The sequence below is a fragment of the Cervus elaphus genome, chromosome 5 (genome assembly GCF_910594005.1).
Source record: "Cervus elaphus chromosome 5, mCerEla1.1, whole genome shotgun sequence".
Lineage (NCBI taxonomy): Eukaryota > Metazoa > Chordata > Mammalia > Artiodactyla > Cervidae > Cervus > Cervus elaphus.
In genome coordinates this window covers 127,345,972-127,367,024 of record NC_057819.1, presented here as the reverse complement: position 1 = coordinate 127,367,024, position 21,053 = coordinate 127,345,972, and the positions used below count along the sequence as shown (strand labels likewise).

The 21,053-nt window shown below is 47.1% G+C and overlaps 2 protein-coding genes across 7 annotated transcripts in view; both read left to right on the top strand.

Moving 5' to 3' along the window:
• The window catches only part of TEN1 (TEN1 subunit of CST complex), a 26,173-nt gene extending 9,476 nt beyond the window's left edge, over window positions 1-16,697 (top strand). For all 3 annotated transcript variants that reach the window (XM_043905471.1, XM_043905473.1, XM_043905472.1), the window contains 2 exons: window positions 2,975-3,132; window positions 16,353-16,697. In XM_043905471.1, the coding sequence (XP_043761406.1) occupies window positions 2,975-3,132; window positions 16,353-16,474 (280 nt within the window). In that variant the 3' untranslated portion in view covers window positions 16,475-16,697. The remainder of the gene's footprint in view (window positions 1-2,974; window positions 3,133-16,352) is intronic.
• Window positions 16,661-21,053, top strand: CDK3 (cyclin dependent kinase 3). 4 transcript variants are annotated; one of them, XM_043905469.1, is made up of 8 exons: window positions 16,661-16,798; window positions 17,430-17,560; window positions 17,891-17,968; window positions 18,049-18,169; window positions 18,271-18,441; window positions 18,525-18,626; window positions 18,899-19,102; window positions 20,331-21,053. In XM_043905469.1, the coding sequence occupies exons 2-8, from the start codon at window positions 17,445-17,447 to the stop codon at window positions 20,454-20,456; spliced, it is 918 nt and encodes a 305-aa protein (XP_043761404.1). In that variant the 5' UTR covers window positions 16,661-16,798; window positions 17,430-17,444; the 3' UTR covers window positions 20,457-21,053. The 4 variants fall into 4 exon arrangements, with proteins under 4 accessions (XP_043761404.1, XP_043761405.1, XP_043761403.1 ...); XM_043905470.1 differs by lacking the exon at window positions 16,661-16,798 and adding an exon at window positions 16,837-17,214; XM_043905468.1 differs by lacking the exon at window positions 16,661-16,798 and having other exon boundaries at window positions 16,837-17,560; window positions 18,286-18,441.

Below are 21,053 nucleotides of genomic sequence, written 5' to 3'. Positions count from 1 at the left end.
GCTTTGCTGGGTGCTTCTGGTTCAGATTGGCTTTGAAGATTGTAATTGAGATGTTGGCCAGGGCTGCTAGCATCTGAAGGCTGGTGTGCAGCTAGAGGATCTGATTCTACAGGGACTTACTCACATGTTGGGCAGTTTTATGCTGCCTCTCGTCACACAGGCTCACTTTCTCAAAATATGGATTTCAGTATATGGCTGCTTGAAGGTCTTCATAATCTGGCAGCTGACTTTCTCCAGAAGGAGTGACTCAACAGAGCCAGCAAAGATAAAGCCACAGTGTCAATGACCTCATCTCAGAAATCACTCTAGATCATCTCTGCAATGTTTTGTTGGTTACATAAGTCAGCACTAGGGATTTCCTCGGTGGTCCGGTGGTTAAGACTCTGAGCTCCTGATGCAGGGGGCCCAGGTTTGATCCCTGGTCAGGGAACTAGATCCCATATGCAGCAACTAAGACACAGAGCAGCCAAAAAAGAAAAAATAAGTCAGCACTAGTTTGGGTGATAGGAGATTACACAGGGATGTGCATGCCAGGATATAAGAATTACTGGAGGGATTTCCCTGGTGGTACAGTGGCTAAGAATCCACTTTTCAGTGCAGGGACCCAGGTTTCATCCCTGGTCGGGGAACTAAGATCTCACATGTTGCAGGGCAACTAAGCCTGAGAACCACAAGGAAGAGCCCACATGCCAAAACAAAGACCCAGTGCAAACAAACAAACAAAAAAAATAGAATCATTGGGGCCTGTCTTGGAGACATATCAATTCAGTTCAGTTCAGTCGCTTAGTCATGTCCGACTCTTTGCAACCCCATGGACTGCCGCACGCCAGGCCTCCCTGTCCATCACCAACTCCTGGAGTTTACCCAAGCTTATGTCCATTGAGTCAGTGATGCCATCCAACCATCTCATTCTCTGTCTTTCCCTTCTCCCACCTTCAATCTTTCCCAGCACCAGGGTCTATTTCAGTGAGTCAGTTCTTCCCATCAGGTGGCCAAAGTATTGGAGTTTCAACTTCAGCATCAGTCCTTCCAATGAATATTCAGGACTGATTTCCTTTAGGATGGACTGGTTGGATCTCTTTGCAGTCAAGGGACTCTCAAAAACCTTCTCTAACAGCATGGAATCAGAGCAGGTGTGTGGCAGTGGGAGTCTACCCTCCCCCCTGCCTCCACCTCCAAGAGCTTGACTGCATGAAGTACTTTGGGGGCTGGGTGGCCCCAAAGAAGAGTGATGTTTAGGAGCATGGATATAAAACTTATTAATGGGACTTCTCTGGCGGGTCCAGTGGTTATTCTTATGGAGGTTAAAAAACACCTTGATCCCTACCCCACAGCACACACACACATGAATTATTCTAACTGGATCATCAGTGTACGAGCTAAAACCATAAAATTGTTTAGAAGAAAATAGAAGATCTTCAGATACACCTTGAGGTAGGCAAAGATTTCTTGGACTCAGAAAACAAAAGCCATAAAAGAGAAATAATGAATAAAGTTGGACTTCAACAAAATTAAAAGCTTCTCATCAAAAGATACCATCAAGAAGATTAAAAGGCAAACCACAAACTGGGAGATGTTTGGGAGTGATGTGTGTATGTATATTGTATATATTCAACAGATGATTTGTATTTAGAATATATGAAGAACTCATACAATCCAATAATAAGAACATAAAGAACTTAATTTTTATTTATATATTTTTTATTTTGTTGGCCACACCATATGGCTTATGGGGTCTTTTTTCCCTGACAAGGGACTGAACCCAGTCCCTCAGCAGTGGAAGTGCGGAGTCCTAACAGTTGGACCACCAAGAAATTCCTAATAAAGAACTTAATTTTTAAATAGGTAAAAGATTTCAACAAACACTGTCAGAGAAGCTATCCAGATCGCAGATAAACACATGAAAATTTGTCAACGTCATGCGTCATTAAGGAAATGCAAATTAAAACCACAATGATATGGTATCTCATGCCCACTAAAGTGGCTGAAAGACTGACCATATCAAGTGCCGACAAGGATTTGGAGTAACTAAAGCCCTCATACATTGCTGGGGGGAAAGTAAGTAAGTGACTTTCAAAGTGACTCCACCACTTTGAAAAATAATTTGGCAGTTTCCTTTAAACAGACAGATTGACCATGCGACCCAAAAATCCCACTTGGATATTTCCCCACGAGAAACGAAAACGTGTTCAGCACAAGTTCAGAAGCAAACTAAATCAGCTGGTAAATGGATAATAATAATGTATTAGTCCATTCAACAGAGTGCTAACAAGCAATACAAAAAGGAGCAAGCTACTTATTCATGAAACATAAATGGGTCTCAGAACCATTATGCTGAAGCAAAGAAGCTAGACACAGAAGGATACATGCTTATAAGGTTCCATTCACATGAGATGTTTAAGCAGGAAAACTCACCTATGGAGACCAAGAGTAGATCAGTGATTGCCTGAGGTGGGAGGTGGGAAGACTGAGTTCAAAGGGGCACAAGGGGGTTTTGGGGGGTGATGGAAATGTGCCAAAGCTTGATTGGGATTCTCGCTTGCACAGTGGATACTTTTGTCAAGTCAATGAACAAGTCCATTAAAAAATTTTTTAAAATAATTTTTACGTATTTGGCTGCACTGAGTCTTAGTTGCGACTCTCGGGATCTTTAGTCATGGCATGCAAACTCTTGGTCGAAGCATGTAGGATCTAGTTTCCTGACCAGGGATCGAACCTGGGCCCCTGCATTGGGAACTCAGAGTCTTACCCACCAGACCACCAGGAAAGTCTCAAATAGATGTTTTTTAATGCATGTAATTTATACTTCAATTATATAGACCAAAACAATGTTTTCTGTTGCTACCACTTTAATTTTTCTGATCTGAGTGGGGCTGAACATTTTCCCATGGACATCCTGGTCTCCCAGAACCTTTTGAGCCTTGGGGTGATTCTGTCAATGGATGGGAATGATCCCATGTACCCTGACTTTCAGGTTGTGCAGCTACGACATGACCCAGTCCCAAGTAACCCTGATGGCTCAACTCAGATCTGACCAGTACCCGATCCTCGTTTGTACCAAGTTGGTGGAACCGTTCCAAGCCCAGCTGGGCTCCCTCTACACCGTCCTTGGGGAACTGGAGCACCAGAAGGGTAAGCCTTGCCCTCACATAGTCTTTTGGGTGCTTGGGCCTGGCTTCTAACCCAGCATGGGTCCCTCATTGGGGTTAACACTCCTTCCAGATCAGTAGGGACTCAAGGGAAAGAGATGTGACCGCCTTCCCAATGGACCTGCCATAGGGGAGCGAGAAAGCGGGGAGAGAAATCCTTCATTTCTGAAGGTCTAGAATGTGCCAGGCTTGTGGTTTGCTTAAAAATTTTTTAATCTACTCACCAGCCCTTAATCTTAGTTATCTTATGGCTATTTCATAGATGAGAAAACCAAGACCCAGAGAGGTTGGAGTAAGAGGCCAAGAAGTAAGAGGGGCTAGAGTCAGAGGCCAGGAAGTCAGGGTGAGAGAAATAAAAAAGAAGCAACCTGGGAGAATCTCTGTGGCATCGGGAGTAGAAGGTTGCAAAACTTTAAAACCTGGACACTTGGATTCTTTGCCTCCCTCTCTGGCCATCCCTGCACCATTTTTGTCCTATGGTTTATATAACTAGAACATCTTGTATCTGGTTATTCTAGTTTAACATTATTTCATAAGGATTCCTCTGTGTCTTGAAATTTTTTCTTAAGTATTTAATGGCTATATAATATTTTATAGATTAGATGTATATACTAATTCACACAGGGCTTCCCAGGTGGCTCAGTGGTAACGAATCTGCCAGCCAATGCAGGAGACACAGGAGACTTGGGTTCGACCCCTGGATCAGGAAGATCCCCCGGAGGAGGAAAGGGCAACCCGTTCCCGTACTCTTGCCAGGGAAATCCCATGGACAGAGGAGCCTGGTGGGCCATAGTCCATGGGGTTGCAAAGAGTCGGACACAACCGAGCATGCACACACACACACATGCACTTGTTGGTCCTTTAATGGGCCGGAACCTAGTGGTTCCGAGAGTAAGAGAGAAAGAGGCTGACATCCCCTGGTTTACGCGGAAAGCCAATAGAGCCGTGTTCTCAGGGCTCGCGCTGCTGCACGTAGGCACCAGGCGCCCTCTCGAGTGGGTGAAGGCACAGTGCGCCTTCTCGAGAGGGTCTTAGAAGCCCGGGCAAGAAAGGGAGGTCAGCGGGCCTCCGCGCTCCAAGGAATTAGCCAGAAATAGAGAGAGAGAAAGACAAAAAGAAGGAATAGAAAGAAAGACAGACACGGGGACCAAAGCTCTGATGGAGCAAAGGTGTTTTAATCAACATGGCGTGGGCATATATACTGTCTTACAAGGTGGTTCTTCTCAGCAAAGACAAAGATTAAAATTCCAGACTTACAAAACGTAAGACGATCCCTATCAAAGAGAGAGAGTTGCAAACAATCACCTTTCACCGTATGGCTCATAAAAAGGAAGAGGGTACTTACCACCGTAATGAGAAATGCCTGGATTCCTCAGCCCCGGGAAAGGCGTGTCTCTCCTCTTAATTCCTGAATGTTCAGGAATCAATAAGGGCCAGAGGGTTCCTGACAGATCCAAAACAGCACACAGAAAGCCTTTTGTTAAATGCTTCCTGACAATTCCCCCTATTTTATTATATTTGTAAAAAAAAAAAGAGGTCCTGACCAAATGAGTTTGGTTAATATTAACCAACCATATAGAAAGGAGACGATAAACAACAAATACAACTATCAAGACAATTACCAAAGTTACAGTTTTAGACCCGATGTTGTGGGTGATGCTTTGAAACCATCTTTGTGGGTCTAGCCCGGATAATTTGTTCAGCTAAAGTTTCCAAATTAGTGGAAGAGGGCAGATGTTTAGAAAAAGTTTTAAAGATTTCCTTTCTGCAGTAATTGTACATTCAGAGAGGCATTATCAAGTAAATGAAATTTGATTTGTTCCCAGCTGTAGGTACTATGATTGAAATGAACAGGAGTAACACAAAATTGGTAATTAATACAAGTTACAGATCAAGTTGTAAATTTCTTATGGCTATAACAAAAGGAAGTGGGACACAGGCCTGTATAAAATATGACTGATTATAGAAAAAGAAATAGGTACTATGACCACGACTGGTCTCTGTGAAATGTCCGGTCCGAGTCCCAAGTTCTTTGGTGCTGGCAGCAAGTTTCCATATGTTTTATATGTCTCTAGTTCAGGCCCAATTTGTTTATCGAGGATGATTTGAGGAGGAGGAGGAGGGTGTCAGCCAAGAAGTTCTTTGTCATGGTAATGTTCCCAGGTTGTGTTAGTAACCTTTTACATAATGTTTTTTGTTCTTTCCCTAACTCTTTCCCTAAAGTTTCAGTAGTAAACATGGTTCACAGACAGAAAAAGGGCAGCAATGTCCGAAAGTCTTCTTTTGGAGGCAGGACGAAAGCCCAAGTTTGTTGGCCGACGTTTATGTGTAATTTTCCTGGGCCCAGGCAATGAAAGGACTTTGTCACGCGAGGGTATGCTCCTCGGTTCTGTGTCTTGTCACAACAAAAATATGGAGTGATTTTAGTCTCATCTATATAAAAAACCTCAGCTTGTGGTATAGGCTGTGAGCTGATAATGCGAGAAATAATAAATTCAGTATTTTTGAAGAAATTCCACAGCTTACCAGAAGGATAATGAAATGAAAATTTTCCAAAACATTCCAGAAAAGCTATTTGGAAATCAGTATATGTTTGTAATGTGTTCTCAAATTGAGACTTATTTGTAATAAAGTTTTATTAAAGTATAAAGGAGAAAAACAAAAAAAAAAAATAATAAAAAAAAATAAATAAATAAAGTATAAAGGAGATAGAGAAAGCCTCTGACATAGGCATCAGAAGGGGGCAGAAAGAGTGCCCCCCTGTTCGTCTTTAGCCAGGTGTCATATAACTACCAGCAGTCTGTTAATTAGAGAAAGGAAATGTCTCAAAACTGAAGAGAATAGCACCAGGCCCCTCACCCACAACATGCACTTTGACATAACCTTATAGCACCAGGTGAGTTGTCTCAGGCCACAAAATGATTGACATGAATCTTGAAGAAAGGCAGGTTTTCAAGCAAATATACTTTTATTAACATAGCTTAAGGGAACATTTGCATGAGTAAAACATACCAGTTTGTCAAGTCTGTTCTGAGTCTTAGGCAGAACCAACTTGAAGACAGAGTCTGGGGTAAATGTATAGCACATTAACATAGCTTAAGACAAACATTCCCATAAGAAAAATGCATTGGTTAACTCAGGGTTTGAGAATAGTTAACTTTAAGTGAAACCAGGTGTCATTATGGCAACACAGTATTTTAAGAGAAATCTCTTTTTAAATTTGTATAGAGAAGAAAAAAAAAAAATATATATATATATATATATCTATCTCTCGTTTGTTTTTTCCTGCTGCTTAAGAGAGAGAAAAATGTCTGACACTTGCAGCCTTTTTTTTTTGGAGACCCCTGTCCTTTTTGCCTGTTAAGTCAAACTAGATTGGCCAATAAAAGACTGAAGGTTTGTGGGGGCAGGGGCCCAAAAAGTCCAGTAGGTATTTTAGAGAGGACTGCTTGAGGGTAAAGGAGTTTAGGGCTGGTATATCGAGGGCAACACTGCCGGATGTTGAGGGTTTGAAGGAAAAGATGGAATTTGCCCCTGATTTTTGTTGAAGGGGACCTGGGAGGTCTCTTGCTTGGAGTTTCCCGGAATAGGTTTTTCTTTAATATCAAATTTAGATTTATACTCTTTGGCCCAATGCATTCCTCTACAGCAGCGAGGGCAGATTTTTGGAGGTTTTTGTTTGTTTGTTTGTTTGTTTGTTTTACTTTTTTAGGGCAGTCTTTTTTTTAAAATGGTTCTTATCTCTACATGTAAAGCATCCTTCATTTCCCTTTCTTAAGGTATTTTTCTTTTTTGTTTCAGTTAGCATTTGCATCTTTTGAGTTTCTGATCTTATATTGTGACAAGCCTTCAAATAATCAAAATAGTCCCTGTATCACAAATTGGGGCTATAGCCCTTTGACATTCCTGATTTGCATTATCATAAGCAAGTAACTTCTCTAGCTGCTTTTTAGCTTTTTCTCTAATTATTGTACAGGAAATAGCAGTTTCTAATCTAGCTAAGAAATTGGCATACTTTTCATTAGGTTCCTGCAATATTTTAGTGTAGCTACCTGTAGGCTCCCCTTGAGGAGTAATTCGATCCCAAGCTTCAAGGGCCACTGTTTTTAATTGGTCATGCAACAAAGGAGGGCATCGTATTTGAGCTTCTATAGTGTCAAATTGTCCGGTGCCAGTTAGCATTTCAAAAGTAATTTCGTTTTGGGGAGCACCGGCTCGAGCATTTCTGTTAGCATGATCTCTGGCTATGTCTTGAAACCACTTTGTCCATTGAAGATACTCTCCTGGTTTAAGGAGAGCTTTTATTAAAATTCGCCAATCATGGGGAATAAAGTTTCCAATATTAGACGCCAGAGCATTTAGAATCTCTCTAGTAAAAGGTGAATGTGGGCCATACATAGTTACAGCCTTTTTCATTTGTTGCATGTGAAAAAAGTTAATACCTTTATATTGAGGTGTTATTTGCCCCTCTGAGCATCAACATTTCTTAAAACTGGAAAGGCAGAGAAACCTTCAGCTTCAGAGATTTGCAACTGCAAAGCCGGCAACTCGGAAAGCCTCTGTTGGGAAGCGGGTAGATTATTGTTATTCAGAAAGGTGTTGTCAGTTTTAATGTTAAAAGGTGTCTTAGGGGAGTGTCAAAATCATTAGGTTTTATAGAGGGAGGGACATTGGGATATGTGCCCTCTGGCAGGGGAGGAGCCCTTGGAGCAACCAGGGCAGGGTTAGTAGGAAAATCTTGAAGTATCTTTTGTTGTTCTAATTGCGCCTTTTGTAAGGTATCATCGTCTAATTTATATTCATGTAATAAGTGTTCTGCCTGTTGCCGAATATCAGGAGGGCTAGAATTACCTTGAGATGGCAGAATCACAGTTTCGATGAGAGCCCATAGGGGCCAGAAATCTATAGGAACTACCTTCATTAGGGAACCAAGGGTTACATTCAACTGCTGTCTGAAGGCAAGCCTCTGTTCTCTGGTGTGAAACCGAAAATCCCTGGACTTTAAATAAGTAATAAAGTAAAGTAGAAAAGTGAGGGGGCTTTCCAGCCGATTGCCCCATGTCTTAGTACTTACCGGCCTCAATAGGCCTTGGGGGTCACTCCGTCCGAAGCCACGTGTACCAGAGTCCCTGTTCGGGTGCCACTTGTTGGTCCTTTAATGGACAGGAACCTGGTGGTCCTGAGTCAAAGATAAGAAAGTAAGAGAGAGGAAGAGGCTGACAGCGCTTGTTGGTCCTTTAATGGGCCGGAACCTAGTGGTTCCGAGAGTAAGAGAGAGAAAGAGGCTGGTATCCCCTGGTTTACGCGGAAAGCCAATAGAGCCGTGTTCTCAGGGCTCGCGCTGCTGCACGTAGGCACCAGGCGCCCTCTCGAGTGGGTGAAGGCACAGTGCGCCTTCTCGAGAGGGTCTTAGAAGCCCGGGCAAGAAAGGGAGGTCAGCGGGCCTCCACGCTCCAAGGAATTAGCCAGAAATAGAGAGAGAGAAAGACAAAAAGAAGGAATAGAAAGAAAGACAGACACGGGGACCAAAGCTCTGATGGAGCAAAGGTGTTTTAATCAACATGGCGTGGGCATATATACTGTCTTACAAGGTGGTTCTTCTCAGCAAAGACAAAGATTAAAATTCCAGACTTACAAAACGTAAGACGATCCCTATCAAAGAGAGAGAGTTGCAAACAATCACCTTTCACCGTATGGCTCATAAAAAGGAAGAGGGTACTTACCACCGTAATGAGAAATGCCTGGATTCCTCAGCCCCGGGAAAGGCGTGTCTCTCCTCTTAATTCCTGAATGTTCAGGAATCAATAAGGGCCAGAGGGTTCCTGACAGATCCAAAACAGCACACAGAAAGCCTTTTGTTAAATACTTCCTGACATGCACTAATTCACACAAGCATTAGACATTTGTGTTGTTTCCATTTCTTGCTCTTATAAGTTCACTGTACATTAGTTCATTAAAAAACTATGTGATATTCAGTTGGAGAATATTATACAACCATCAAAAATGGTGTTATAAATCTATATCTATTGACATGAAAAGATGTTCATAGTATTTCACTAAAGAAAAAGCAGTTTATAAAACAATGTGTATCATTTGATCTCACTTTTGTTAGATGGACATTTTTATACATACAAAAGTTTGAAATATTATTTACCAAAATGTTAAGAGTAATTATGTCTGGGTGGTAGAACTATAGGATTCCCTGTACTTTTATTAGCATTTTACAATGAAAATATATTGCTTTATAGCCCGGGGCAGGGAGCAGAACCCAGTTTTTTGGGTTTTTTTTTTATCTTTTTTTTTTTTTTTTATTAGTTGGAGGCTAATTACTTCACAACATTTCAGTGGGTTTTGTCATACATTGATAGAACCCAGTTTTAAAAAATCTATCTCGATGTATATTAAAAACACTACAGTTAATAGCCTTGTGTTCTAATCTTTGTTCATTTTCTGATTATTTCTTCAGGGTAGTTTCCTAAAAGTGGAATTGCTCCATTAAAGGATATATCTCTTGATTTACAGTACCAACTTACTTTCTAGAAGTTTCAGTAGTTTTTAACTCTGGATGAAATGCACTAGAAGAAAGCAATTAAATGGAGCTTACTTTAATTATGTTTGGTTTAATAAAAGTTAATCTTTATTCAGGCTTAAGCCTTTGAGCTCAGAGTCCTTTCCCTCTTAATTGATTTGAAAGAAGTATCAGGAGAAGGGGTGGAATTGAGGACAAAGGACCTGGAATAAATGATTTCCACTTTGACCTCAGCCCACATCACCCGAGGCTCCCTCCTGTACTCCTGGCTCTGGCAGGAAGTCCTGGGAGCTCTTAGGAGTTGAGTGCTGAGTATCTGGAACTCAAAGGTCTGATCGCAGATACAGAGATAGAGGTTGAAACAAAGGTGGGACCAGGGCCTAGAGTGGACATGTAGAATTATTTGTGGAAAGAAAAATGGAAAAAACTGTAAAGTCCAATAACTTTTGAATAAAGTTATTGAATAAAGTTCAATCCAAATAACTCTTTAAAATTTAACATTTTCAAATCAAACATACACACAAAAGTAGAATGACCCTCCACATACCTGTCACCCAGATTCAGCAGAGATCTGTATTCCACTGATGTGTGTCTTCATCGCCCACATGCACTTACTTAATTTTTCTTTTTTCTGCGTTGTGATGCATGTAGGATCTTAGCTCCCCAACCAGAGATCGAGCCCTCGCCCCCTGCATTGGGAGCGTGACCACTGGACCACCAGGGAAGTCCCTTACCTACTTATGTTGCTGATGTATTTTAAAGCAAATCTGACATTGTTTCATTTATCCATAAATACTTCAATGTGTATCTCTAACAAAATCACGAAAGCACCCAACAAAATCAATAGCTAGTCCTTGATATACTCTAGGACATAGCTTGTCCCTGTTCATTCCCTTCCTCGGCCCCAAAATGGCTTTTTAGAAAAAATTAAGTTGAAAAGCAGGAGGTGAACAAAATCCACGCCTTGCCTTTGGGTTACATATCCCAAGTCTTTGTAACAGTTCTGTCTTCCTTTCTTTTTTTTTTAAATGCCATTTATTGGAGACCATGGGTCTGGAATGAGTTGTTGGCTTCCTCCTCCTTGCATTAAACCTGCCTCTCCTCCCTTTGATTTTATCCTGCCTTTTTCTGAATGGATTTTATTTCAGGAAAAGTTCTTTAGAGAAGAATCACGGTGAATAAGCATAGGAGAAACGATAAAATTCTAGCCCAGAGGCAAGAATAAACCCAGGTGAAGATCGGTATCACTGGCTGCTCAAATATTTAAGTGGAAGTTTGTGGGGACTGTAGCACTGGAGTCAGGCCTGCCCTGTTGATCAAACATTACAAATAGCTGACCCATCAACTGTGGGCCTCTGGTGTAACGCACCAGGAGAACACAGACAGTACCGCTCTGATGTATTCTTTTTTTTTTTCTTTTTTAACTTTCTAAAAATTTTTTTGTCCATGCCATGTGGCATGTGAGACCTTAGTTCCCCAGCCAGGGATTAAACCCCCGCCCGCTGCATTGAAAGTGAGGAATCTTAACTGCTGGACTGCCAGGGAAGTCCCCTGCTAGGAGGTATGCTTGACAAAAAAACAAACCAACCAACCCAGGAAGCTTAATAGTCAAGCCAGCAGCTTGACTAATAATCAATATTATTATTATAATCAATAACCCAGCAGCATTTTTCCTAGGCCCCAAATAGTTTCCCATTTCTCATTATTTTTCATTGCCATCTGTATTTTTTTTTTTCTTTCCTAAAAAAAATTTTCCCTCAATTTCTAATTTCTGAGGCATACATACTCATCATTCGAGACTGACGCAGGAAAGAAAGACAGCCGTGAGGAGGGAGGGCAGAGTGTGAGCTGAGCTTTGCAGTGGCTGCTGACCTCCGGCCTGGGGTGGCATGCCTGGCCCCCAGCCGGGTCCAAAGTCCTCTGGGGACACAAAGGTCAACCAGACACAGACCCTGCCCCATGGCAAGGTCTGCAGTTCTGAGCAGAGATAAGAGGCTGCCTGGTCATCTTTCTGAAATGTTTGTAGGCAAAGGAGAGAAAATGCCAGTGCCATGTCCCTTCCAGCAGGCCAGGACACCCTGCAGGGCTCAGGGCTTCTGATCCAGTGATTACGGGGTGAGGACGCGGCCTCCCATCTGCTCCGTTGCTCGGCGACAGCGGCAGGCTGCCCTGGGGCTCTCATCAGAAGTCCCACCTCTTCTGGTTTCCACTCACCTGACTGCTGCTTCCTGCCCCTTGGAGGCCTTCCGTGTGTCCTCTCAAACCTTCCTAATGTTATAATCCAAATGACATTTCCTTGCACAGTTCCCCAGTTCTGTTATTTAAAACAGAAGTGACATTCTGAGCTCTTCCACAGTAAAGAGTTACCAAATTAAAGAGAGGAATGCTTTCAAGGTTTGTACTTTGCTGAAAATTCTTTTTCCCAGTCTGTAAAGCATTTGTTTTTATAGTTCACTATTTTTGTTTTGTTTTTATATTTTGCTACTTTTTGTCACTATTTTATTTCAAGCCCCTTTCCTATGCTCTAGCCTTCTCTGGGACTTGCCTGAAACGTAGCTTTTGTCCCCGACAGCACTTCCCCCCCTGCCCTCCCACACGGAGCCTCTCAGGTCACGCAAGTCCCAGAACCCAGAGGCGGGGCTGGAAATCTAGCCGGCTCTTCAAGTTTGTCCCCCTCACCTTCCCCCTCCACCTCTGCAGTAACCAGTTCTGCCTCCAAGCACCTCTACCCCATGCTTCCTCCACACCCAAAACCACCTGCCTCTGCCATCTGAAACTGGGTTCCACCCTCAGTATCTTTCTGCCCTCTGCCTCGTCACCACTGGGGACCTGAAGACTTTGGACTCCATTTTCTCCCACCTCCTCTCCCTTCCAGCTGGATCTTGCTATCATTTCAATCGCTTTCCTAGCAGAAGTTCCAACCCCACCTTCCATTGCTCATTCCTGATTAAGCCCCAGTCTCCGCCCTCTCAATTCGGTTCAGTTCAGTTGCTCAGTCGTGTCTGACTCTTTGCAACTCCATGAACCACAGCGTGCCAGGCCTTGTCCATCACCAATGCCCGAAGTTTACTCAAACTCATGTCCATTGAGTCTGTGATGCCATCCAACCATCTCATCCTCTGTTGTCCCCTTCTCCTCCCACCTTCAATCTTTCCCAGCATCAGGGTCTTTTCAAATGAGTTCTTTGCATCAGGTGGCCAAAGTTTTGGAGTTTCAGCTTCAGCATCAGTCCTTCCAATGAACACCCGGGACTGATCTCCTTTAGGATGGACTGGTTGGATCTCCTTGCAGCCCAAGGGACTCAAGAGACTTCTCTCAACAGTTCAGTTCAGCTCAGCCGTGTCCGACTCATTGCAACCCCATGAATCGCAGCATGCCAGGCCTCCCTGGCCATCACCAACTCCCGAAGTTTACTCAAACTCATGTCCATCGAGTCGGTGATGCCATCCAGCCATCTCATCCTCTGTCATCCCCTTCTCCTCCTGCCCCCAATCCCTCCCAGCATCAGTGTCTTTTCCAGTGAGTCACCTGGACTGGTTGGATCTCCTTGCAGTCCAAGGAACTCTCAAGAGTCTTCTCCAACACCACAGTTCAAAAGCATCAATTTTTCGGTGCTCCGCTTTCTTCACAGTCCAACTCTCACATCCATACGTGACCACTGGAAAAACTGTAGCCTTGACTAGATGGACTTTTGTTGGCAAAGTAATGTCTCTGCTTTTTAATATGCTATCTAGGTTGGTCATAACTTTCCTTCCAAGGAGTAAGCGTCTTTTAATTTCATGGCTGCAATCACCATCTGCAGTGATTTTGCAGCCCAAAAAAAATAAAGTCTGACACTGTTTTTCCACTGTTTCCCCATCTATTTGCCATGAAGTGATGGGACCGGATGCCATGATCTTAGTTTTCTGAATGTTGAGTTTTAAGCCAGCTTTTTCACTCTCCTTTTTCACTTTCATCAAGAGGCTCTTTAGTTATTGTTTGCTTTCTGCCATAAGGGTGGTGTCATCTGCATATCTGAGATTATTGATATTGATATCCTGGCAATCTTGATTCCAACTTGTGCTTCCTCCAGCCCAGCGTTTCTCATGATGTACTCTGCATATGAGTTAAATAAGCAGGGTGACAATATACAGCCTTGACGTACTCCTTTCCCGATTTGGAACCAGTCTGTTGTTCCATGTCCAGTTCTAACTGTTGTTTCCTGACCTGCATACAGATTTCTCAGGAGGCAGGTCAGGTGGTCTGGTATTCCCATCTCTTTAAGAATTTTCCACAGTTTGTTGTGATCCACACAGTCAGAGGCTTTAGCATAAAGCAGAAGTAGATGTTTTTCTGGAGCTCTCTTGCTTTTTTGATGATCCAACGGATGTTGGCAATTTGATTGCCAGGTCCCAGGTCCCACCTAACTGTTGATGTAGAAAGTTCACAAAGCTCCAGGGATTCCCCTGGTTTCAAGGTCTGTTATCTCCTGTGGGCCCTTGTCTTTCCGGGGACCTGCCTAGAGTTCCTTCTACGTGTCCTCATCAGTCCCCTTCCCGCCCCCCCACCCAGCCCCCAAGCTGCCACAGCTACTTTAGACATTCACCTATCATACAGGAACCCCTACATCGTCACCTCCCCTGTCCTTTCCAGTACATCTCCTTCACCTCCTACATCCCACGTTAAACTGAGGCCACAGCAGCAGTCTTCCCTATAATTATGTGCATCAGCGTCCATGAGGTTGAGATGGTTAGATGGCATCACCGACATGAGCAAACTTTGGAAGACAGTGGAGGACAGAGGAGCCTGGTGTGCTGCAGGCCATGGGGTCGCCAGGAGCCTTAGTGACTGAAGGACAACAACCACGCCCATCAGTAGCTCCTTCCCTCCAGTCTGGGAGAGAGGAGGCTCCCTCCTGCCTGGGGCGCAGCGCCGGTGCTCTTATGAACGCCTGCCCTCCTACCGGGGCTTTGCTTTTTCAGCTGAACCCTTAACCTATTACCAGTGGTTCTTCCCTCCCAGAATATAAAGCACTCAAGTCTCTTCTGTATTAAAATAATAGCAACAATAAGCTGTCAAGTTCGGCCTTATATCTACCTGGCTATGACCCTCCTGCCTCCACAGTCAAACTTCCTAAAAGGTCTGTTTTTTCCATATCATCCCTTCCTTATCTCAGGCTCACACCTCAACCCACTGGCTTCTGTTTGCTCTTTTATCAGCCCCTTTTCCTTTGCTGCAGGTTCTTTTTATCTTTGCAAGAAGAAATTACCTTAAATGACCTCATCAACTCCTTTCTCTCGCCCCTGCTCTTCAGATGTTCTTCTTTTATTCCATTTATGTAGACCTTTCAAAGATGGACAGCCCCATGCCCCCCTGATCTAGGCATAGCAGCCTTTGCAGTCCAAGTGCTGGGGCAACAGAAGCTGACGACACACAGACAACCTCTTGTTTCAAATGAGTTCATCTTCCTATATTAAAGTTTGAAATTTATACAGTCCAAGCCTCTGAATTCTGCTGTCGGGCTGTGTTAAATCAATATAGTGGCCTAGACTAGAAGGAAGGTTAGGCATAGACTCTAACCACAGGATGCCTCTATCTCAAAACAGCATCAAAGAGGACAGGATAATGTTCTAGAACATTTATTGTATTCATTGACGTGCTCAGAGAGCAGAGAGAACGTAGTGGAAACAAAAACAGTTAGGAGGACAAACTCCAGATGTCCTTCCTGTTTGGTGTCACCTGGACATTAACAAACCTTTGCATTGGGAAACCACAGCATCTGCTAGAAGCACCCGCAGCCGCTTGTCCAGGGTGGGGTAATCTGCCCCTATTAGGCTAGACTCTCCCCTTGGATTGATTAAATATGGGGTTCTCAGGACTTCCCTGCAAGTCCAGTGGTTAAGACTCCATGCTCCCAGTGCAGGGGGCAGAGGTTTGATCCGTGATCAGGGAACTAAGATCCCACATGCTTTGCAACATGGCTGGGGGTGGGGGGGAAACAATTAAGGAGCTTTATTAATATCATTAAAAGTCTTCTGTGTTTGTTGGGAACTGTATTCATTAAAAAAAAGAAATAGGGGGTTACTTCTTTGGTGGTCCAGTGGCTAAGACTTCATGCTCCCCATGCAGGGAGCCTGGGTTCGATCCCTGGTCAGGGAACTAGATCCCACATGCTGCAGCTAAGAGTTTACATGCCGCAAAGAAGACAGAAGATCCCATGTGCTGAAACTAAGACCTGGCACAGCCGAATAAATAAATAAATTTGTTTTTCAATGTGGGGTTCTCTTTGCCTCAATTCCCATGATGCCAAGGGGCCCTCTGGTACAAATGGAGAACTAGGATGTGATAGAGACCATTCCTCAACTCTGGGCCTTTGAGCCCTACAGAGAAGCTGGCGGGAGTTAGGATGACGAAAGAGGGGAGCAGAGGCCACATCTTTCTGGGCCTTCTCCCAGGAGAAGTGGACTTTTCAGGCTATCCCCCTAAGTTCCATGTCTGTAGTGTGTGGCGGGCCCAACAGTTCTGAGGCCCAAGTATACAAATTGCCAGCATCCGTAAACCATCCTTCTCACCTCTGCCCTGTCAGACTCTCTGTCCAAACTCAGGACTCAGGATAAATTGAGGAGAAACAGTTAGAACGCCTCTGAAGGGTGCGTTGCTGACCCTGCCGGGGCCTTGGTGTCTGTGTGTTTCAGACGGAAGCTGCGTGGTGAAGGCCCGGGTGCTGACGTGTGTGGAAGGAATGAACCTCCCCTTGTTAGAACAAGCCATCCGGGAGCAGAGGCTGTACCAGCAAGAGAGGGATAGCGGCCAGTAGGGAGCAAGCCAGGAGCTCCTGGCAATGCTGCTTTCCCGCCGGCCAGACGCTGGAGCTGCTGCAGAGAAGATGCAGGAGCATCCCCCGACTGACAGCCTTTGTCTGGAGAGACGAGGGGAGGGCAGCCTAGCGCTCCGAGGCCGGGCGCTGGGGCCCTGGGCCTCGTGTGGATCCTGGAGAGTTCCAGAACGTCCCCGTGAATAAAGCCTGGTGGTGTGACTGAGCAGCGCGTCCACGTGGTGCAGTGCTGGCCGGGGCCAGGAGGGGGAGCCTCGGAGCAGGCAGCCTGCCTGGCAGAGAGGCCGCAGGATCACAGGGTTTCTGGTGAATTCTGGGCTGAGGGCCTGAGGGGAGGCTGCTGGCGGTGGGTGGCCCAGGACCGGGTGGAGGGGCCCAGGACGCAGCGGGGGCCGCTCCTGCCAAGGTTTTGCCCTCAGGAGGCCGAGCATCTCCAAACAGGCCGGGCCCAGCCCCTCTCCCTGGCCACGCGGCCTAGTGCGGCTTTGTGACTTCTGAAGCCCTTCCTGACCCCTAACCTCCATCCCGAGTTGACCCTGGGCCCCCCCAGGGCAGGCCCCTCTGGGCAGCCTCCCACCCTGGGGCCGGGACCCGGGCAGGGGCGGGTGCTGGGCTGGGGAAGTTTGGACCCTCCTGCGCTCCGTAGCCCGGCTCTGGAGCAGCTGCTTCCTGGGGCCTGGGGGTCACTGCCCGGCCTGGGCTGCAGCCTCCCTCCATGATAGGTTCTTGGGGATGGGCTGGGGCTGGGGTGGAGGGTGGGAGCTGGGCCTGGGCCTGGTCCGCCTGGCCGGCAGAGCAGGGTGGCTCCCTGGGAGCCACAGTCTTCAGGAGCCCTGGGGGCCTGGGTGGGGGCCCGGCAGGGTGTGCCCTGGAGGCTGAAGGGGCAGCAGGGGTTCTGGGCATTAGGGGGAACGCCCCAGGCGCCGTCTGTTTCCAGGGCAGCTCAGCGGACATGGACGTGTTCCAGAAGGTGGAGAAGATTGGAGAGGGCACCTATGGGGTGGTGTACAAGGCCAAGAACAAGGAGACTGGGCAGCTCGTGGCCCTCAAGAAGATCAGGCTGGATTTGTGAGTGCCAGGGTAGCCTCTGAGACCCCCTGGTTTGGAGTGACCCAGCTATCCGCCTGACCCTCATCTCAGAGTTTTGTATTCGACTCCTTTTCTGACTGCTGCTCATTCATGTAGGGGGGCCACACAGGTGCAGCCCTCACCCTCATCCTGACCAGTCTTCGCCCTGGGCCTTTGGGGGTGATAATTATGTGCCCAGGAGGGTCCCATTGCTAGGAGGTGGCCATCCTTATGTAATGTTATATATGAAACACCCCCCAACCCTCCCCACCCCGCTGGCAGAAGCACCCTGCCCAGCTTCTCACTGCACTGCTGCATTCTCCTTTCCAGGGAGACCGAGGGGGTCCCAAGCACTGCCATCAGGGAGATCTCCCTGCTCAAAGAGCTTAAGCACCCCAACATCGTCAGGTGAGGCGGGCAGGGGATGGGGCGGTTCACCTGTCCCAGCACGACTGGGAGCCACGTGTTGACTGGTGCCACCCGGCCAGGCTGCTGGACGTGATTCACAGCGAGAAGAAGCTTTACCTGGTGTTTGAGTTCCTCAGCCAAGACCTGAAGAAGTACATGGACTCCACCCCGGCCTCTGAGCTCCCCCTGCACCTAGTCAAGGTACGGGGAGAAGGACGGGCTGACCAGCAAGGGCGCCCTCAGTCAGCCTCCACCCCACCTCCGCTCTGCCAGCTCCTTCTTTCTCTTGCCCACTGTTCCAGAGTTACCTCTTCCAGCTGCTGCAGGGGGTGAACTTCTGCCACTCGCATCGGGTCATCCATCGAGACTTGAAGCCCCAGAATCTGCTCATCAATGAGTTGGGGGCCATCAAGCTGGCTGATTTTGGACTGGCTCGAGCCTTTGGGGTGCCCCTGCGCACCTACACCCATGAGGTACCAGGGGACAGAGGGGGAGAGAAGGGACGTCACCTGTGCACCCAGCCGCCCTGAATGATGCTGTTTTCTTGCTCCCCCAGGTGGTGACACTCTGGTATCGTGCCCCCGAGATCCTCTTGGGCTGCAAGTTCTACTCCACAGCTGTGGATATCTGGAGCATCGGTTGCATTTTTGCAGAGATGGTAGACAGAGGGATAAACATGGCCATAGGGAGGCTACAGGCAGGGTCCTCCTGGGGTAGGGGGGACGTGGGGGCTCTGATTCTCCTGTTAAAAGTAGATTAAGGGATGTTTGGGATTGGGCTAAAGGTCTTTTTCCAGAAAAGGTCAGGATTTTTAGCACAGTCCTGGGAAAGATGTCTGGAAGGTGTCTCCCTGGTCTGGCTTCTCGTCTGGTACTGGGTTCTGTATGACAAGGGAATAGACCCCACGCTTTCTTCCCTTCCCCATTCCAGGTGACCCGCAGAGCCCTGTTTCCGGGCGACTCTGAGATTGACCAACTCTTCCGTATCTTTCGGACCCTGGGGACACCCAGTGAGGCCATGTGGCCAGGAGTCACCCAGCTGCCTGACTATAAGGGCAGTTTCCCCAAGTGGACCAGTAAGGGGCTGGAGGAGATTGTGCCAAACCTGGAGCCAGAGGGCCAGGACCTGCTCTTGGTAGGTACAGGTAGGCGGCAGGGAGGCCAGGGCCTCCTCCTGCCAGCTGCTGCTCTCGCTAGGAGTGTCTGCTTTGTCATCCAGCCTCTTATGTAAGCCCGGCTCCTTCTGGGGCAAAACCGGTCTCTTTTCTGACCTCTGTACACAGTTGGCTTGTCCCTGCATGTATCAGTTGCACCTGGAGGCCTCTCCCACAATAAGTCCAATGTTTGTCACCCTTTTTAAAACTTCTCTCTTCTAGTTACCTTTGTTTTTACGCTGTGATGTATGTGTGTGCTCACTCAGTCGTGTCCAACTCTCTGTGACCCTATGGATTGTAGCCACCAGGCTTCTGTGTCCATGGGATTTTTCAGGCAGGAATGTTGGAGTGGGTGGCCATTTCCTACTCCAGGGAATCTTCCCAATGCAGAGATTGAACCCAGGTCTCTTGCATTTCCTGCACTGGCAGGCAGATTGAAGCCCTATACTGTGATAGGTGCCCTTTCTCTTGGTTGTCCTGTGTTTCGGTAATTTTTTCTTGTGGTTGTTATTCAGAGCAGGCTGCCCCTCCCCCACTTCCTCAGCCCCCGCCAGTCTTAAGTCACCACTCCAGGTATATCCTCTTGACCGCTTGGGCTGGCCCAGCCTGGATGCCCAGAGGGGTCCAGGCATCCATTCTTGCCCCCAAAGACTCGGAGCATGTTTTTCTCTTGAGTCTGATGTTGGGTCACAGGAAGGCAGGGTAGCAAGTTCATCTTCATGCTGTGTGCCCCGCTTTCCCGATGGCTGTGTGCGTCTCCCAACCCAGTGCTGGGGGGGCGGCGTGGACTTCCTACCAAGCCTCCTCACCGTGCATCCTGGTTGCTTTAAGGTGGGGAGGTCCTTCTGCCCTCCAGCTGGGTTTAGGGATTTTTGTTTCTGCCCCACTCTCAAGCATGCTCCCTGGACATGCTTGGCCCCTCTTCCTGATACTTAGGTCTGTCTCGACTAGAAGTGGGCTGGAGCCTGGAAAGCTCTCTAAGGAAGAGGAGCGACTGACTCAGCCTCAGTAGCATGAAGGAGACAGGGGGTGACTCAACAGGGCTGGACTAGAACAAAGTCTTTGTCCCCCGATTTCAGGAGTGTCTGGAACTGGTTTTCCAGCTGGGAGATAGTGGCTTTGGGCGGTTCTGGGTTTGAAGGGAGCTGCTTTGGGGCTATGGGGCCCTGGCCACACCCGGGGCCCAGTCGGTCTCTCCTCTCTCCACAGCAACTCCTGCAGTACGACCCCAGCCAGAGGATCTCAGCCAAGGCCGCCCTGGCCCACCCGTACTTCTCGTCCACCGGGACCGCCTCGGCGCCCCACCAGTGTGTGCTGGAGCGTTTCTGCCGCTGAGAACATGCGAGGCCTACCGCCTCAAAGCCCCTCTGCAGCTGCTGTCCTGCGCCGCCTCCCCACTCACTCCCCAAGAAAGGGGACACACTTGAGGAGCGAGCAATTTGGCATTAGCTGTCCGAGGACTGAGTTTGGGTTAGTCCTGCCAACAGGCTAGCAAGTTCCTGTGTTGTTTGCTGGGTTTGCTTTTTTAAGATGGGGGCACAGAAGCCCCCTGCCCGAGGAGGTCGGTTAGAGGCGCGGTCCCTGGTGCCAAGGAGAGCAGGTGCCAAGGAGAGCAGAAAGCCTGCCTGGGCCGCCAGGAAGGCTCTCCTAGCACCCCTCAGCTGCCCCGCCCTCAGCTGCAGAGCAAGACCCCCAAGGAAGGGGTCGCCCCCCCCCAGCTGGTCTTTTTGGATTTAAAATGTTTTGAGGGAAGAGTTGAGTTCCAGTTAAGAGTCCCACGTTAAAACAGGAGGCAGAGCAAGGGGGAGAGGCCATTTTCCTGATCTCAGGAGGCGGTCGGATGTTCTAAGTAGCTGTCTCATCACTGCAGATATGCTTACGTTTGTATGCCTCTGGCTTTAAGAACAGAAAGTAAAAGTGATGTATTCCTGA